We start from the raw sequence: 20099 nt of genomic DNA, 5'->3' as shown, positions 1-20099 counted from the left end.
AACTAACCGGATCCCAGCGCAGCTGCCTGGCATCGGCTCTCCAGGGCCTAATGGCACTTGTAACACTTGTAAAGACTGTACCTCCACCCTCCACTCTAAGAGACAGGCAGCTGAGCCCTTGAGCCACACTCCTCAGGGACACAGTCTCAAGGCCGAGCGAGCTATGAATAACATTTACCCAAAAATCCTATGCTTTTTCTATTCCTCACCACTGAGTTCTCCCGGAGGTACCAATAAAACAAGGACTGCACTTGACTTCCACCACTTCCCCTCACCAGCTCCCCTTCCACCCTCATCGCACATTGACTGGGCTTATCGCAGGGCTCCCCTGAGATCATTCTCCCTACATCCCCCGATCCCTAGATCATTGTGCTAGAGAAGCAGATGGCCACCTCGGTGCACATTAGAACTATTTGGGGAGCTTTTGAAAATCCCAATTCCCAGCCCAAACCTCAGCTCGATTAAATCAGAATTTCTGAGTGTGGGACCCAGGCATCATTAAGTTTTAGAGCTCCCAGGGGATTCTATTGTGCAAGCAGAGAGTGCAGGCACAGATATTCCCACAGGCCTGTGTGTCATCCGGTGAACCCTCTCCCGGCTCGGTGCCTCCTCCTCCTCCTTTTCTCAGCCTTTCTCATGCTTTCTCCAAACGTCTTCTTACTTGTTCTCCTCCCTCCTCTTATCACTGGCAGCCCACTGCTGGTTTTCTCAATTCTTACAGCACCCCCAGGACATTACTTCTCAACGTGTGATCCATAGTGTGGCCTGGGAGGTGGTTAGAAGGGCAGAACCTCAGACCTCACTCTGGACCTAGAAAATTCGAATCGACATTTTAGCATGATCCCCAGGTGGTCGGGCCTGTGCCCGAGTTCAGGAAGTGCCGAACGCTGTGTCTGCTGCAGACAGCCCGTGTCTCGGTGCTTCCGAGCCCTGTGACGCAGGTGCAGAGCAGCGAGCCTAAGTGACAGTGTGTGCCAGAGTGACCCTCCGACCAGCACGTTGCATGTCTACATTGCCCCCCGCAGGAAGAGGTATACAGATTCTCTACTTTTTGGCGGGTGCATTGAATTCTTGTTATTAATTACAAAAACCATTCATCTAAAAACAAAATTTGATTATAAGACCCTGTTTCCCATCTCTGGTCCTAGGAAATGCAGGACGAGTGTCCTTTCAAAAGGGGCTAGTTGTACCAAGTCCCACTGGGGTGGCCGGAGCTGTTCAGTCCCCTGAGAGGATGGGGGCAAACTCATTTTTGTTCTGAGCCAGGCGATGCACTCGAGGAATAAGTCTGCCACCCAGCCTGCCGCTCCCGGCATGAGCTTGGGCAAGCAGGGCCACCCCAGCACATCCTCCCGATTCCACAGGCATGGTTCATCTCAGTGACTACGCCCATGAATCATCACATTTTAGCATTAAGAAACTGAGAAGATTCAATATGGTCGGGTGATTTTATTGTAACCTCAAGGCGGTGCCCTGTGGGAGGAGAGAGTTTTGAGAAGTTGGTGCTGTAGGAGATCTGATCAGTTAACACGCCTCTGCAGGCATAAGAGCTCGTGTGAGAGGCTCACGCAGTGTGACTGCAGCTACTGTGGGCTAACGCAGGAGCCTGTGGGGCTTTAGCTGAAGGGGCCTCAGAAGTCTTCCAGACTCCAGAGCTTCCCAAACTTTCCTGAGGATAGGAGTCACCTGGATCCCTTGTTTAAAGCAAACAACAAACAAAAATTCCCACCTCCAGTGTAGACCTACTGAACAGAGCTGCTGCCAGGACAAGATCTGGTTCCTCGGGCTTGAACAGGTGCCTCAGGCGAGTTTACCATCAGGGAAGCCTGGACACACTGACATCCGTCCCGGTGTTCAGCCCCCAGGTGTCAAGCCTTCCTTAGGATCACCGGGGCCCCTTTCTGACAGGCATTCTTCTTACTTCTTAAACACTCACAGGGTAATCATTTCCTGTTGCATAAATTATTCCTTTCCATGCACAAATTCTCGCTCCCTATCATCTCTCATCATTAGCTTCTCTTCCAAGCAGTACAATTTGTTATTTTCTCCTTGAGCTATACGCCTTCGTTTATTTTCTTCTCTTATTTGCAAAGGAAATCTTTGATACCGCTGAGAAAAAAAGTTTTCCTCTAATGAGATCTTGTAATAAAACTACAAATTAAAAGTTTGCTTAGATAGAAATAGAGCTGAACTTTTTAACTGGTCTCTGTCTCTGAGAAGTAACCTGGCCAGGGTGGCAGGCCACCAGCCCCTATGTCCTGAAAAAGGTACATACGTCCATGTGTTCTGGTACAAGGAGCTGCTACAGTTGGCAGATTAAAGACGTGGCATTCATTCCTATGATTTAACTACATTTCAGTTTAACAAAGACTGATTGAGTGCTTACCATGCACTAAGCTCTATGTCATTTGCAGGGGATACTAATGTAAAATTCTTCTAAGTGGTTTGATTACATTTGTCTGTAAGTCCCTTGATGGATGATGGCTCAGTAGCTTTGCCCCTAATAATAATTTTAGCAACTGGAGAGTTTCAGAGGTCCTCTGATCCAAACTTTCAGTCCATTAAAAATAAATCAACAAATGTGATAGAGATTGTGTTCTTCAGGACTTCACCATCTAGTAAGGGAGGCAATATTTTTAAAAGAAATAACAGTAAATAAAATTAAAAGCATCTATTCATTGGGTATGTGAATAGCTCAGCTGTCTGCCTCTGGAGATGGATTCGTCCACCTCTATGATGTAATAAAGGAAGAGAAGGATCAGTGTGAAGCTGAGAAGCAGAGTTCAACTCCAGTAAGGCTGATCCAAGAAAAGAGAGGACACTTGAGCTTTCTTCATTTATTTGTTCCACAAATTAACGATTTAATCCCCTGTATGCTAAGCATGAGGGACAGGAAACACTAGGACACAGAGCCTGTTCTCAAATAGGGAACGGTAGACCTTCATGCCTTGTGGCTTCCATATTTGCAAGCAAATTCTCATGGTACTTCTACAACCGTCTCTAAACTAGCATGGCATACGGGTGGGATCTGAGCTGCTTGACACACGGTCCTGGCCAACGTCAAGCAAGGCAGTGCTCTGCCTTCCTGTTTCAGCTGCCATACTGTTAACAAGCCTCTTTGTCGCAATCTATTTAGTGCCGCATTTTTCATATTTTTGTGCTTTTCTTCGGTGATTTCACTATTTTAAATGGCCTGCAAGTACAGTGCTGAAATATTCTCTAGTGTTCTAAGCACAAGAAGGCTACAAGGTACTTATGGAGAAACAACAACTGCTCCATAAGTTTCCTTCAGGCATGAGTTCAATGTCAATGAACCAATGATTTGGTACTTTCAGAAAAGGAGAGAGGAAAATCACTGATTTGTATGTGATTCTGCTCTGGGAAGTGCTAAATTAATAACTAGAATGCCTGATGAGGCTACGGAAAAGTAGTTGAACTTATGAATTCATGAAGTGACAACTGATGTGGAAAAACAAACCAAAACACCAGAAAACGGGCGCCTGGGTGGCACAGCGGTTAAGCGTCTGCCTTCGGCTCAGGGCGTGATCCCGGCGTTCTGGGATCGAGCCCCACGTCAGGCTCCTCCGCTATGAGCCTGCTTCTTCCTCTCCCACTCCCCCTGCTTGTGTTCCCTCTCTCGCTGGCTGTCTCTATCTCTGTCAAATAAATAAATAAATAAATAATCTTTAAAAAAAAACACCAGAAAACATAGTGGACAGCATTGTGAGGATAAGAGCCGAAGAAATTTATAGTAACATTACCCAGGGTCAGAAAGCTGTTAAACCCTTCTCAGCTGGTATTCTATTAAACAGAAATATTGCATGTGATTAATTAGTTTTAAGAAATATACATTAAATGAGGTGTCTTCAACAGAAATGTACATAAAACAAGTTTATGTATCGATCTACTGATGAAAATGTTGTGACTGGAGGCCCACAGGAACCTAAGCCAGTATTTCCCCTAGGAGCAATGGCTCGGTGTTTGCTAATTTGATGTTTGCAGCAACTTTATAGAATGAAACTACTGCAAATAAGGAGACTTGGCTGTATACGTAGTATGGGAAAGAGACAGGTAATCGATTGCTCTGCAAAGTGATCGATATTAAGACAGCCTCCTGAGGAGCATTCTGGGGAATGCCACGGATGTGGCTAAGTGACTAAGTTCTACATTTAAATATATTTTTTCTGGAAAAACTTTTGAAAGAAAATGTTATATTTTTGCTTTTTAAGTTATTTGTGTATGAGCAACACTTTCTAATTAGCTATGATTTCTTCACAATCATCAGACATACTCAGGAAATCTTGCAAGGGAGAACACCTAGCCCGCAAATCATTTTCAAATGTATTCAAGCTTTATGAGTTTAAAATTTTACAATTAATGAAGTGGATATTGTGTTATGTTTGGTAGACAAGTACATACTTACTATTGATAATATCAATCTTGCAATTTTTCATTTTGTAGCCAATAATATTTTGTTTGTTTTGGCTCGACTCATATTTTATTTTTTAGGCCCTGAGAAAGTTCATATTCCTTGGTCACCAAGGGAAGATCAAGGCTTTGGGAACTCTGAAGCTTATGTAGTTCGAGGGTCCTTTTAAGAAAAAGAGCACAAAATTACAAATACAAAATTAGGCCCCTTGGAGGAGGAATTATTAGCTCCCAGGTTAATTGGCCTCTGATCAGCATGATGGCCTTTTGAATAAAAGGTCCCCTGTAGAGGCCGTTCCGGGAAGACCAGGTAGGAAGTTACTGCCAGAGTTCAAGAAAGTAAAGATCAAAGTCCAAATGCGAGGCTGGAAAGGATGCAAGAGAGGAGAGATATTTAAGAGGTTGGTCTGACAGGACACGGCATTTGATGAAGAAGGTGTCAGAAGGTATCCAGAATATATTCTGTTGGGATGACAGTGAGTCAGAAGAGGGACTAGAGAAGGGAATATGGGTGGTTGGATGGAGCGGATCTGGAAGATCTATGACGTCAGTATTGGAAATACCAAACCTGAGGTGGTTGTGGGCCACTTCCAGGCACCACCCAGTTCATTCCAGATGGAGATGGATGGGAGTCATTTTATGTCTATCTGGGGTTCAAGAGAGAGGACCGGCCAGTGTGCACGGGACAGCTGTTGGCACGTGAATGGTCTCTGAAGCTCAGGAGACTGAAGTTGATGAGCCATCCCAAGGAAGTACATATATTGAAGAGGGAGCCGTGAGGGAGCTACCCGCAGGGCGACGCCAGCATTTAGAGGTAGAGATGCACAGAAGAAGAAGAAATGAGTGGTTCTTCAATACTGTTCACTGAGAGCCTGCGCGTGCTATGGAGTGTGTAAGGTGCTGTGGGTTAGAGAAGCAGAGTCACGTGTGGAGACTGTCAGCTGGGCAGGGGGAGGTGACAGGGAGCTGGAGCTGGAGGGTGGGCACATTTAGGTTTTCCAGGTGAAGGGACTGATGAGCAAGGACACAAAGCTAGAAAGCCAGGAAACAGTGAGCAGCTCATTCTGCCTAGAATATAGGCTATCCCGGGGTGGGGGGTGGGTAGAGATAGAGATGGAGACAGACAACACCATATGAACGTGATGGGTTGGAATTAAATTATGGATGGGCTTTTGAAAGCCAAAATATGAAGTTTAACAGTTAAAAAAAATCTGATGATTTTTGAGCAGAGGAAGAGGCTTTTTAGCAGATACGCATACGGTGGGCTTTGCAGAGACCAAATAGAGACTCTTACAATAGAAACAGCGAGAAGTAGGGTGCCTGAACTCAGAGGGTTGCTGCAGACGTACTGAGGAGGGATAAAAGAAAGTGACCGTGGACAGAGGGACTTACAGGACTTGACTGACAGGACTCACAGGCCCGATGATGAGCTAATAAAGATGGAGCCCAGGTTTTGAGCCTTGATGGCTAAGGGACAAGTTCAGCTTTCGCAGATACTGATCTGTAAAGAATACACACCCAAAAGCCCTTGAGCGATAGAGCTCCTTTCTGTGTGATTCCTCTTCCCTGTGACCTGCACGGGGTTGTTCCTGTGGCCACACTTCCCGAGGCTTCCAGCCGCACACAGGTGGAGAGTAAGATCGGGCTCGGCTAACACGCCCACGTTTCCCCGTTCTGCAGTTGGCTTTGTCATCGTTGTTGTTTTTGTTTAATCCTTGGTTTTCATCTGGTGGCATTTCACCTGGTTAGGTTTGGCCCCAACACCCATCTCCCTGAGCTTCTTTTAAACTTCCCTTGCCTTCCCGAAGGGAGCCAGTCCTCCCAGTTTCCCATCCCCTCTCACAGAGATAAGCATGCCTGCTGGGCATTTCACTTTGGTTTTGTCTAAGAACCAGCCCATGTCCCTCATCTTTACTAATAAAGTGGAGGACAGAGGGTCACACTTGTAGCCTCCAGGAGTTCTCCTCTGACAGAGATCACCAGGAGATAGCTAGAAAAGTTGGAAAATAGGGATGGAGCCGGGGAGGCAAGTGAGGGCAGAGGCAGAGGATGTCTCCTCTCAGTTCTAGGGAACTGGCTTCCTGGTGACCACACTGCCAGGTCCCCCAAAGGACTTGCTAAGAATCCACTGTAAGTCCCCTTGGAATTAATTCCCACCTAAACTGCCAAAAGCTGCTTCTCCCAAGACCTATTCCTGGTGTTTGTGGAAAGGCTGCTTTTGAAAGTCTTTCCTCTCAAAAAAAAAAAAAAAAAAAGTTCGGGGGCACCTGGGTGGCTCAGTCAGTGAAGCAGCCAACTCTCAATCTCAGCTCAGATCTTGGTCTCAGGGTCTTGAGTTCAAGCCCCACATTGGGCTTCACACTAGGTGTGGAGTCTACTTTTTTTTTAAAAAAAGGCTTTTCCCTCCCCTTGAAGGCTCAGTCACCTGCAGGTATGACCTGCTACATAATTTGCAGAGCCCTATTTTCAAAAATTAAGGATTTCAAGATGGCAGCATGGAGCAGGGAACCAAGTGCCAGCTCTTCTGGAGTGCGGGGTCCCGTTGGACCTTGGGGGTCACACTCACTTGAAGCCTTGCCCATGGCTGAGTGTCAGTGCTTTGTGAGATGTGCTTTTACTATGCATCCCCACTTCATCAAGGGCCTGACGGAGCCCCCTGCCTCCTGGCCCTCTTCCCACCTGGTCATGAAACACGTCCACACCCTTGCTCAGCTGCTTCCATGCCTATCTGCCCAGCTTACCTGCAGGGACTCCTCTCTAGAGAAGGATTCTCATTCTGTTTCTCTACTTAATTTACTCCACTTCTCCCCAGCTGACCTTTTGGTTAACAGATGTCAACCTTCTGGGTAAGATTTGAATATTCTCACCCAGTCACAGGAACCATAAAATGAAAAAATGAAGGGATGTCTTCTCCTAGATACCACAGTTAAGATGTAATTCCAGTGTAGGGGTAACCTGGGGAGTGGCTATCGGCTGGGATTTTCTCCCTGGAGAGGAGGGTCTGGGGCAGCCTGGGGACACGGTGACATTTGCAAAATCCCACTTGACAATTGTCCTGTTTTTTTTTAGCAATATGAATGTTGTGATCTTTCCTTTTACCTAGATGAGGAAACTGAAGCCCAGAGAAGTTAAGTGACCTCCCAAGGTCACACAGCAAGGAAGCAGCACAATCAAAACTAGAACCCTGAGTCCTGGAACAGACCATTTTCTCTACACACACTGAGGAGGACCCCAGCCCTCCCAGCTTACCATTCCTTCTGTCCATAATGGGGATTTTATAAAACACAGCTTCAGGCTTTGAAGTTGCTTCCTTTCTATTTGTATATAAAAGAATCGACTCTGATTTCTGCTTTCCTCCAAAGATAGTAACTTTCCAGCTAATTTTTATTTCTCATTCTCACTCTTCAGAGACAACCCTGCTGCCCAATTTAGCCTCAGGACTCACATGAATTCCCGGGATCTGAAGACTGCCATAGACAAAATCACCCAGAGAGGAGGGCTTTCAAACGCAGGTATGCAATCCGAATTCAGATCATTCTATTTTGCTTCCATGGTTCTCCCTTTGTGTAATTGTCTCCTAACATCCTATATAGGCGGAGGGAAAAAAAGAATAATCTATCAAGAAATGACTCATAATATCTGTATTTTTTCTAAAGTATCATCATGAATTTAGGGGCAAGAATCATTACCACACATATTCTGGAGAGTTCCAGCATGCCTGGTTCTTCAGGTTGGCAACTTTCTTTGGGACAAGCAGGACTGCTATTATAACTGTTTCCTGATTGGCTGACAAATCATCAACTATTTAACATTAAATGTTATAACCAATTCCATTCAGAAAGCTCCACAGTGCTCCCTGGGGATCTTCTTCCAGTGAGCTCCTGTTATAGTGATGACTGTACAGAGAGGGACAGGAGATTTGTTTCAAGCTGAGTCTCCTCATATGTCTGAGCCTTGGTCAAGGCTAGGAGGTGGAGTGGCAGGTTTACCAGAAGTCCAAGTCTAGCCCTCAGTGGGGCAGGTCCAGAAACCATTTTATCAGTTCATCGGGAGCTCACTGGGCATTGGGAAACAGTTTCACACTAACCAAGTTCAAAAGCTGCCAGTGAGTCTATGCCAATATACCAGTTTATAAATGGCGGTCTGGCTTTGGGGACGCTGGGAGGGCTGTCTACTTCTCAGGGAACCTCTTTGTATCATCAACATCCAAAGAAATGGAGAAGTGAGCCACGGTGGCTTGCCATGGAGCGCACACAGAACCGTCTCTGAAGGAACATCTTTGAAGTCACTGAAAATCTGATTATTTCCCTCCCCACCACAGTGTACATCTCTGTAGACCAGTATAGTAGTACCTGGCAAATGAAGAGCCTTTGAAAAATGCTAATCAAACATTGGCCAAGTCACTGTTATCCGGGACCCCAAATCAATACCACCTCATTACAAACATGATAGAGTTGATTTCTGATTTGTTTCCTATTGAATACTTAGATCAATGACATTCCAGTAATGTGTCATGGAATAAAACTGAAACTTCGGAAGACACCCTATATTCTTGATGGGATTAGAGTGGTGACTTAATAAAATCATATACCTTTTTCAGGGGATAACATATTCTGTCTCTGCCCTGTACTGATCAGGGTTTGGGTTCAGAGAACAGGATTCATTTCAGCTAGTTTAAGCAGAAAGGGATTTATTCCTAGGTACTAAATGGTTTTGAGAATAATCAAAAGGCAGAAGGAAGGAGCTCGAGGCTGAACTTTGAGAGATGACTTCTCATAGCTTCCTGCAGAACCCAGACCTCCAAGGAGCTGCTGTCTCTTCCAAGATTAGGAAATCACATTCTCAATTCTGCCAGCATAGCCTCTTCGGGAATCTGACTCAGCCAGGAAGCCACCACAATCAAGAAGCTTCTGCTACAGCAGTCAGCCCCTGAACCAGGCCTTGCCTGCTCCATTCACACTCATTGGATGAGGCCAAGGATATTCTCTGTTTACAGGCATCTAATATTCAGCCAGAGGGGACTGCTGGGTGTCTTGGGCCTTCAAGGACATTATCCGTTGACTGTGAAGGCAGTTCTCAGCAGCTGTCTCCCCTTAGCAGCTGTGCTCTCTACAGCCAGATCATATGGGGTCTTCAAGACATTTCTCCAGCTCCAACACATGTAAATATTTGATCCTTTCATTTAACAGGTAAGATTACACTAGCCAGTGGAGCCAGGATCCTGGCCAAAACCAGAAAGCATTGAGTGTAATGACATTAATCCTAAAGTCTTAAGACTTTAGATTGATTTTATTTAGATTGAGGACCCCTTTGAGAATCTCCCGAAAGCTACCCTTCTACCTAAATACTTACATACACAAAATATTGTGTATAATTTCAGGGGATCTGTGGATACACCGCCCCCCCACCCCAATGTCCCACAAGAGCCCGGTTTAAGAGCTCTGCCTTATTATAGGCAATTATGCTAACTCTACAGTGACCTGGTCATCCCAGTTTACCCAGGAGCATATGGGGTTTCAGTACTTCAACTGGTGTAGAGGCCCAGGAAACTGGGACAGTTGGTTACCTTCCTCGACTGAAAAATTCCTTAGGTCCTAGACAATGTGAAACAAGTGCTTTGGAAAGTCACGTTGAGTGGCTCTGTTACACCTCCCAACTGTGGCTTTCAGCTGAAATGGAAATCTGGAGTGACCTGCCTGGGTCCACACAGCCAGGGCTGGAACACAGTCCCTCCGTTCTCAGTGAGTACTGCGCTTCACTGGCCAGCCGGACCCGTGCCCCTCACGTGGGACTGGACAGAAGACACCACTGCCCCTGGAATACAGCCTTCCACACCCCGCAGCTCCTGGAGCACCCAGCTGGCCAACTCCCAGCTGCAGGAGGCCAAGAAACTCCTGTCCCTCCAGGCCAACCCTTCCTACCCCACGCTCCCAGAAAGAACTTTGTGCACTTCCAGCATCCAGGCAAAGAAGGGACCCTCTTATTCTCATGGAAGTCTTTCTCATCTGTGTGCTGGTCCCTAAGACCTTTTTATTTAATAATAGAGAATTAGAAGTGAAAGGCTTGAAGTGAAAATAGGGTAGGGAAACTGATAGTGGTGTTGGTTATACAACATTTTAAATGTGCGTAAGACTATTGAACTATACACCTCAAAATAGTTAATGTGGTTATAAAAAAAAGGAAAAAAGAGAAACAAACACACAAAGGGAGGGCACAAGAGGGTTTTTCTGGCCCTCTGGAAGCCACTGGGATCTTGCCTGTATTTCCTACCCATGTGATCACAGTCACTCCAAGTACAGGTTCTCTGTTTCTTCCAGGTCGGGCCATCTCCTACGTGACCAAGAACTTCTTTTCCAAAGCTAATGGGAACAGAGGCGGTGCTCCCAACGTGGCCGTGGTGATTGTGGATGGCTGGCCCACGGACAAGGTGGAGGAGGCTTCGAGGTTGGCAAGAGAGTCAGGAATCAACATTTTCTTCATCACCGTCGAAGGTGCCACTGAAAATGAGAAGCAGTACGTGACAGAGCCCAACTTCTCGAATAAGGTAGGGAACTGCCCCAGGGACCCGCCCAACGTCAGCATCCCCGGCACTCTGCACAGCTGTGACGGCCATTGAGACTGTTCTCATGACTTCAAACTGGCATAGAGCTTACTTCTAGGCAGGGAAGCCTCCAGTGAGGGGCTAGTAAGTCTGGAACCTGGAATTACCATCTCAGAGCAAGACCCCACACTGACCTGATGAACTGAGGCCAGCAACAGCACCTCGGGAAAGCGGTGTCCCTGAGGTCCCAGATAGAGGCTCCCCAGGCTCCCCCCACAGCTCCAGGGGACCTCCACCAGGCAGCCCAGCAGGGCTTCACATGAGCATGCACACAGGCACACATATACTTGCTTTCCCACGTGTGCACGCACACACACACACGAACACACACACTCACACGCTGCAAATTAAACAACCTGATGGACAAGAAAAGGCTTTGGATCAGGTCAGGGAGATGGCTTTCACGCCCTGCTCCTGGGTTCTGTGGAGAGAGCTAGCAGCAGATAGGGGCAGGACAGATGGGGACCCAGGCCCCTATACCCACCCTAGCAGAGCTGCTTGCCTTTTGTATGTGTTACACAGTGGGACTCCATATAAACCTGCCTCCCAAGAAAAGGCCCAAGCTTGGAGAAGAAAGGAAGGGAGGGAGGAAGAGAAGAAAGGGAATGCTTGTCCTGACTTGTCCTTGAGGCCCTTCCAGCTTTAACGGTCTGTGTTTCCAGATCTGATAGGGCTCAACCTCCAGCACCATACCAAGCTGCAGACCACTTGATCATCCTTGAAATTCTCATCTCCCTTGACTTCCAGGACACAGTGTGGCTCTTATCTCATTTGCTCTCTCCTCTTTCCCATCTTGTACCCTAAAGGTAGACTTCCCCGGACTCAGTTCTTGGCCCTCTCCTCCTCTCTCACTGGGCTTTTTTCCCCCTGGAGTCCCTCCCAGGCCACAGCTCCCAACCTCACTCATCACCAGCAGACACCCTCATCCTGTCCCCATCCCTGGTCCCTCCTGAGCTCTGTAGCCATCTGTTGCAGCCTATTGGCTTTTCTCCACACGATGTCCCAAAGAACTAAATCTGACACGTAAAAAGCTAAGTGCATCATCTTTCCCACCAAATTCGTTCCTCCACTAGACCTCACACGAGGGGCCACACAGCTGTCCCAGAGGTCCAGAGTCATCCCAGGATGCCTCGTCAACTCCCAATGCCACCTCCCTAGGTCAGGCTAGCATTCTACCTCTGGTCTGTCTCCCTCTCAGGGCTCCCCAGTTCGGTGTAGGTGTCATAGTGAAGCCCACTCATGTTTATGATGAGCTCTTCCAGTCCTATGGGGGTCCCTGCTCCAAACCCTTTATTGTCCCCCATTACTCTTGAGGTCTTCTGAGGCGTGTCCTGACCCACCTCAGCAGTCCACCTGCTGTCTCCTGCCCAGCCCAGCACCACCGCCCTCTCCCCCCGTGACCTCAGCCAATGCCTGGTGGGACTCCATCCACTGTGTCCATTGGCTACAACTCAGCTCAGCCGGGTCACTCATCTCAAACACCACCTAGGACATGGAAAGATTTTTAAACCCTAAAGGTTTTTGCAAACCAATTAAAAATATTTCCTAGGACATTTTAAAGTCACTTCTTGTTTTAAAATAAATTGTCAATTCTACAACTTCATGGGTAGTCACGAGGTCTGTTACTCTCCCTGTGACCCCTGGAGAGACAGAGGCAAGGAGAAAATACTTCACTTTAGGAACATTAGCCTGGTCCCTTCCAGGAGCACACAGGCCAGGTTGCTCCATGTTTATTTGCAGCTGCCTTAAGTTTTTTCTGGAACAAACTTGGGCACAACTCAATAAATATTCATTTGTCTGGAGGCAGGGTTGTCTGGAGGACAGAGCTTGGATTTTGAAGGCAGAGAGATTTGTGTTCCAGTCTTGGGGACTCAGGGATGTCCCTTCACAGCTGGCCCTCAGTTTGTCCCTTCATGAAGGGGCGTTATATCCACCTTGTAGGGTTAGGGTGGGGGTTTATGAGAGGATCTCTCCAAGAACATCTAGTGTGACTCCTGACGTATGGTGGGACCCCTCGTTGCTGGGCGCAGGACTGCTCTGGAAACATTCCTGTAGCTATTTCTCACGCATCTTGTTTCCCCAATCAGAACAAAAGCTTTCTTTAATCCTCTCATATGTTGGTGCCCACCAGTGCCAATCTTATGGCCGGCTGCCAGTACAAATGAACCGAGGGGCCCATAGAGGCATACATACGAAGCTGAAATCAGTGATTCACCTCGCTCTCTAAGGATTTGCTTCACCGATGGCTCTTCCCTAAAGCAGAGACCCCAGATGAGGGAGCAGGAGTGAGTCCAGGGGTGACCCCAGTGAGCACCTGACCGGGTGGACTGAGGTAGAAAAAGAGCTGTAGGAAGATGAGTGCAGAACACAAAAGTCTGTCTGCTTCTTTCTTCACTTGCCCTGGGGTCGGGGTGATGGTGACCGCCTGAAGAATTCGGCCTCCGAGCTGGCGAGTACCCCTCCCCTCTGTCTTCCAGGCTGTGTGCAGAACGAACGGCTTCTACTCGCTCAACGTGCAGAGCTGGTTCAGCCTCCGCAAGACCGTGCAGCCGCTGCTGAAGCGCGTCTGTGACACTGACCGCCTGGCCTGCAGCAAGACCTGCTGGAACTCAGCCGACATCGGCTTCGTCATCGACGGCTCCAGCAGCGTGGGCACCGGCAACTTCCGCACGGTTCTCCAGTTCGTGGCCAACATCAGCAAGGAGTTTGAGATTTCGGAAACAGACACACGAGTCGGGGCGGTGCAGTACACCTACGAGCAGCGGCTGGAGTTTGGATTTGACGATTACCACACCAAGTCCGACATCCTCAATGCCATCAAGAGGGTGGGCTACTGGAGTGGTGGGACCAGCACAGGGGCTGCCATCAACTATGCCCTGGAACAGCTCTTCAAGAAGTCCAAGCCCAACAAGAGGAAGTTAATGATCCTCATCACGGATGGGAGGTCCTATGATGACGTCCGAATACCAGCCATGGTTGCCCATCACAAGGGTAAGCCGGTCTTGCCGAACATCTCTGGGGCGTGGTGGGCCAGCGGGACAGGGAAGGGGCTGTCTTTTTAGGCGCTGGTTTTGTCTACCACTTAATAAAATGCTCAAAACCATGGGGGAACGTATTAGGGGTGTTGTTAAACACGACCAGCCTCTCTGAGTAGCGAAGAAGGATAAAGGCAGGAAGCCCCAAGGTGGTTTCCAGTGTCATGGCAAACCCAGAGCTATAGATGCCTGGGAACATCAACCCTCTCCTTGACGTCTGACACTCTGAGGCCTTACACACGCAGGGGCAACTGCTAGCCAGATGTCGAGGGTTTAGAGGAAGCCTCAAAGAAATTTTCATCTAAAAAATTTAAAGAGATATTTCCAAATAAAAATTTGTAAGAGAGCAACAGAAAGTTTAAAACCATGAAAAATGAGCAAAATATTTTTGTAAATGTTTAGAAAATCACTCACATTGAATGCCTTTTTCCACGGAATCAATGTTTAATCACCGTTTTCAAAAGTACCATAAAATATCATGAAAATACAAACAACCTGAAGAAAACCCCCAAGGGATAGCAATAATAGTAATGATAATAAAAGTAAACCAAGTTGTCCATGAACACCAAAGACCCATAAATAAGTGCTAGTGTACAAGACTCACTTGGGTCCGGGGTGGTTCTCTTCTGCACCTGCATTTAATTTCTGTTAGTTTGCAGGATTTTCAGTATTCTTTAAAGCTGCTTTGAATCCTTCCCTAAACAAGGAGGGATAAAAACAAACAAGCCTTAATGGACCAGCAGCTCTGCCTTCTGGAAACCAAAGCAAGCAGACAGGTTCAAGCAGTGATTTACCCTTGTAGAGCCTGTGGGGTGTACTCACAATGGCAAGATGGTGGATGGCCTGTGCGCCAGCAGTCTCAGCATCCCTTGGGCTCATGTCAGCAGAGTGAAGATGGTTGAAGGCTCAGCAGCAACCTACTCAAAGTTCCAAAGTGAGTGGGCAGAGCCAGGTGGGCCAGCTTTGGACTACAAGCCCAGGGCTCTCCTGCTGTGTCCAAACATCTGTCTCCAGCTCATGTTCAGCTCCACTCTGACTTGTTTTCCTAAGTGGACTTCCATTGGCCTCACCCAAAGGGTATCCATGGCCTCCTCATCAGGAGAAGTAAAGACTGAGGGAGATGTTCTGGGAAGCTTTAAAGAACTAGGACAAATAGATGCAAATTACATGGAGACAATGAGCATTGTGTCCCTAGGAGTGTCTACGGCAGGGCTGGCTGACCATCCTTCAGAATTGCCAGTAGAAGGTTCTCTCTGAGGGTGGACTTGAGGATCTGAAAAGCCAAATTTTGAATACTGTTTGTGTTGTCTTTATTGGGGGGCAGCCTTTCAATCTTGGTGCAAAAACGAGGGCTTAGTCAATCTAAGCCACGTTCTGCAGCAAATCTGTTCCCACTGCGGCTTGGTGGTGTGTTTAAGCCCAATGCTGGTGTTCATGGGCAACAATGTAGACAATATGCAGAGAAAAGACACTGGAGAGGTAAGAGAAGGGACTGGCAGCTTAAATGCAGCTTAATGAGCCACAGTTGAAAAACAGTTTAGGGCCAGAACCATGTGGATGGCTCTCCAAGCAGAACAGGGCACTGGGAAGATGCTGGAGATGGTGACATGGGCTGCCATGGGTGGCTGGGCAGGAAGGCCACACCCCAGCTCTTCCCTCTGTTTCATGGCCATATAGCTGACCCCACTCTGCCAGCCTCAAGGTGTCATGGGAACAGGCTTTTGTAGAGTAAGGTCAAGCCCCCACTGACCAGGTGCCCCCAACCCCAATCAAGAACCATCTACCAGACAGTCTCCCGGTTTCCACACTGAGAACAGATGCCGAGTCTCTGAGTCTGTTCTCCCCTCCCTGGGGCCTCTTGTTCCCCCCCTGCAGTCCTACACCTTTGACCCCCAGCACTCTTTCCCATTTGCATCTAGACATGCTCGGATCCCTCCCTAAAAAACAAACACAAACTCTCTGACACCACGTTCTGCTTCACTTCCCACCTACCTCCTTGTCTTTACAGTCAAACTTCCAGAAAGGGTTAGCTCTCTGTGCTGTGCCCACATCTTCATTTCTTTTTCAATCTCAACTCACAGCAATTCATTTGGTTTCTTTGAAACTGTTCTCACCAAGCTACCAGTGTCTTGGTTTTTTTCTAAATCCAAGGAGCACTTTTTTGCTTTAATCTCACGTGACCTCGCTGCAGCGTTCAATACTGTTGGTCAGTCCCTTACCTTGAAAACCTTTCTTCACGTCAGTGACGGAGCAGATGCTGGGTCACCATCTCTCCGGGTCCTTCTTTAAGGCTTTCTACGCTGGAAAGGAGATTGCATTTTATGGCTTGTAAATTCACCTTCAAGCCTAAAGTAATTCGAGTCTACTGTTTTAGTTAGGAAGATCTTAAGCTGACTTTTGATGCATTTAAAACTGAGGGGAGGGGTGCCTGGGTGGTGCCGTCGGTTAAGCGTCTGACTCTTGGTCTCAGCTCAGGTGATGATCTCCGGGTCATGAGATGGAGCCCCACGCTAGGCTCCGTGCTCAGCGCGGAGTCTGCTTAGAGTTTCTCTCTCCCTCTCCTTCTGCCCCCCCCCCAAATAAAAAAGTAAGTCTTTTAAAAAGTAATAATAAAATAAAACTGAGGGGCACCTGGTGGGCTGTCAGTGGAGCATGAGACTCTTGATCTCAGGGTTGGGAGTTTGAGCCCCACACTGGGTGTGGAGAGTCCTTTAAAAAAATAAAATCTTTTAAAAATAAAAATATAAAACTCTCTGAGATTTTGTTTGGCTCTACACACAGGCAGAGCAGGCATGTGCCATGTGATGTCATCTGCATGGCATCAAGTCTCTCTTGTCCCCAAATATCATCCCTTCTACTGCCCCTGAACATGAAAATCTTAATTTATTTACTCCATTTTGTCTGGGGTTTTTCCTCCCAAAGATTATAAACGCCTATGAGATAGCAACCATATCAATTGTGTTACTGTTAGTGTAGAGCGGCTGTTTATGCTTTGGGGAACATTCTCATTTTGAATTTGTGTGCATTCCAACACAAGCACCAACAGAGCAACAGAAAGGCAAGGGTTCATTCGCATCACCTCTTGGTGGGCATGCTGGCTTCATCTGAACTTTGTCCCCGCAGGAGTGACCACCTACGCGATAGGTGTCGCATGGGCTGCACAGGACGAGCTGGAAGTCATCGCCACTCACCCGGCCAGCGACCACTCCTTCTTTGTAGATGAGTTTGACAACCTGTACAAATTTGTCCCCAAGGTCATCCAGAATATTTGCACAGAGTTCAACTCACAGCCCCGGAACTGAGGTCCAAGCAGGTAAAGCACTAGCCAATACTGCTTTCCCCACTGGCTCTGGGACAGCCTCCAGCGCTTTATGGGGCAGCAGGGCACATGGGGCTTGGCGCCCGGACGTGCTGTTACTATTCTTCGCCAGTGCAGTTTTGCATACTTCAAAACTTGGAGGGAGAAAGATGATCATAGGTTTATAGAACGAGGCAAAACGATACATCATTTTGAGGGTGCTGGGGATTTACATTTTGATGATTATTTTTAAAATAAATGTTCAGAATAGAGTGCAGAACTTATGACAGGCTTAACTAGAGTTTTTCTGAGGTTTTTTTTCCCCATTTTTTTCCTAATCAGGATTCTGTAACTCTCAACAAATTTCATTTTTATGATGACAATGTAGGAGTTGCTTAATTAAATGTTTCGAGGACGACATTCTGACTGTGTCGTGGAGAGAGTTCACAGGGTTTGTGGCAGAACCACCCTCTGCTCTTCCCGCTCCCCAGAGCACCTGCTATGCACTCAGTCCTGGCCCATAGTAACAACGCAACCATGGGGGTGCAGAGAAAACGTGCCAGCAGCAGAGCCACTCCTGATTTACCTCCTTCCTCTCGATTATCTGAATCACTGTGTACCTACATCCTGTAGCTTTAGGAGCAGTTGAGGAGCGGCCCTGGAGGACCACGGTGATCTGGTCTAGAATCTCTTGGGAGACGATGATGCTGGTTCGCAGGCCCTATTCCAGTAGCTATGGAACCTGAGTGTGCGAGGCTGGAGCCTGAGCAGTGGCATGTTTGAAGAGCCCTCTGGCAATACTGCTGTGCTGCGTGACTGGAGAACCACGGGGCTCCTTCTGAGTGGTCAGTGTGATAGGAGAGCCCCTGTTTATGCCTGCTGTCCTGGGTCCCACCCAGTTTGAGCATTTGCACTGCATTTGTCATTTGTTAACCAGATGTTATCATTAATAGCTGCATTAAAATAAGCCGGGAGGGGGTTTAGTTGAGCTCCACTTTTTACTTCCAGCTTCTGCCAAGGATTCATCTATTAGGATATGAAATCTGTGTGTGATGGGGGAGTGTTCAAAAGAATCATTAATAAAGGTGACTTACTGGACAAATCATGTTTTCTAAAAGTGTGTGTTAAAGGATGCTGCTGTGAATGGAGGCAAAAAGATAACACCTGTGCCAATACTTGGGACAAAATACCTACATAAACAATTGGAAGGTATCATCCATTTAGCAGAATTTGCCTCACGCTTACCAAATTTCTCAGTACCTGGAGAGTGTATTATCAGCTAAAAATATTGAATCAATTAAAAGCGTCAACAATCTCAAATTCATTAACCATAAATTTTACTTTAAAAGCAACTGCAGGGGCACCTGGGTGGCGCAGTCGTTAAGCGTCTGCCTTCGGCTCAGGGCGTGATCCCGGCGTTCTGGGATCGAGCCCCACATCAGGCTCCTCCGCTAGGAGCCTGCTTCTTCCTCTCCCACTCCCCCTGCTTGTGTTCCCTCTCTCTCTGGCTGTCTCTCTCTCTGTCAAATAAATAAATAAAATCTTAAAAAAAAAAAAAAGCAACTGCAAACAGATTTGTGCAAAAACCTCAAAATACAAAAACTATTTTCAAAAAAGAAATTCTTTATAAAGATACCAGTGACACACACTACTAGTGAGAGATTCAGCTAAGAAACTAAAGAACTTAAATGAGTACAAGGGAAAATTATTCTGCCTATGTTTTCGAATATACAGATAATCAGTACAAAAGAGTTTTTTTTCAATGTCTCTTCAATGTATACATATAAGTTTTTAATTCTTTGAAGGAAAATTTATTTTGGAAAATAGCCTTTGAATGTAATTATTTTATATTCAAAAAGTAAGGGGCCTTAAAACAAAAGCCAATTTGTCATCAATGAGTAATATAACCTTAATTACTTTGGTGTCCTCTTTCATTCACAAAATTGTCCCCGTTTGGAAAATAAATTATATGGTCACTCTAGTTATAGGTATCATAGTTTTAAAAATAAATGAAACCTCTCTAAATTGGCCCATTGTCTACCTGTTGTCAGCAAATATTTGAATGTATGTGTGTGGAGGAAAGGAGGATTAGAGGTGGTAGTCGAGGCACCCGGAGGCTTTGATGTCGTCGCAGTTGTCTGTGTGGACATTCAAGTCACCAAAGATGACAATGGGAATAGGGATGGAGAGAGCAGAAGTGAGCCTAGCTTCACCACCTTCAGTGAATGAGAAGTGACCCAGCTGGGAGAAGATAGCAGTGATAAGGATGAAGGGCTGAGGTCAGATCTTTGAGGGAGCTGGGGACTATGCAGAAGGAAGGAGGGAGATTAGAAAGGCAAAGGGGGCAAGGTGCAGGCCTTTCCCATCCTAGGCCTGAAAATTAAGGGCTGAAAATCAACAGCCTCCCCTTGGAGGTTGCAGGTGAGTGGGGGGCAAGAAAGGGCTGAAGCTTCTGGGAGCTTGCTGGCTCTGGAGAGGAGTGCCCCACCGTGCAGTGGGAAGGCTGGTGTGGGAGTGGGGCTCAGGTCAGGGTTGCACAGAGCAGTTTGGAGATAAGGGTCCTGGTGGTGATGGGCGACGTGGGAAGCTTAGATATAAACGCCACCTTGCTCAACCCAAACTGTGCCCAACACTGCTGGGGTGGAGCCAGAATCTGAACACTAGAAACAGAACTTTAGAGACAATCCATGTCAAACCATCCAATGGCAAAAAAGGAAAACCAGGCCAGTGGAAGGTC

The 20099-nt window shown here is 47.0% G+C and overlaps 1 protein-coding gene and 1 long non-coding RNA gene across 3 annotated transcripts in view; one reads left to right on the top strand and one right to left on the bottom strand.

Moving 5' to 3' along the window:
• VIT (vitrin) overlaps positions 1-18464 on the top strand; it is a 98894-nt gene extending 80430 nt beyond the window's left edge. For both annotated transcript variants that reach the window (XM_026478870.4, XM_026478878.4), the window contains 5 exons: positions 7837-7940; positions 10746-10972; positions 13507-14020; positions 17188-17377; positions 17996-18464. In XM_026478870.4, coding sequence (XP_026334655.2) covers positions 7837-7940; positions 10746-10972; positions 13507-14020; positions 17188-17366 — 1024 coding nt within the window. In that variant the 3' untranslated portion in view covers positions 17367-17377; positions 17996-18464. The remainder of the gene's footprint in view (positions 1-7836; positions 7941-10745; positions 10973-13506; positions 14021-17187; positions 17378-17995) is intronic.
• LOC130543192 (uncharacterized) lies at positions 14485-16631 on the bottom strand. The gene is made up of 2 exons (XR_008958352.1): positions 14887-16631; positions 14485-14761 (listed from the first exon to the last, which is right to left on the bottom strand). It is a non-coding gene; the product is annotated as an uncharacterized LOC130543192 (long non-coding RNA).
• Positions 18465-20099: the final 1635 nt, after the last annotated feature.

Source organism: Ursus arctos, unplaced genomic scaffold, assembly GCF_023065955.2.
Source record: "Ursus arctos isolate Adak ecotype North America unplaced genomic scaffold, UrsArc2.0 scaffold_8, whole genome shotgun sequence".
NCBI lineage: Eukaryota > Metazoa > Chordata > Mammalia > Carnivora > Ursidae > Ursus > Ursus arctos.
The sequence above is the reverse complement of the archived record's forward strand: the minus strand, read 5'-3'. Positions and strand labels throughout refer to the sequence as shown.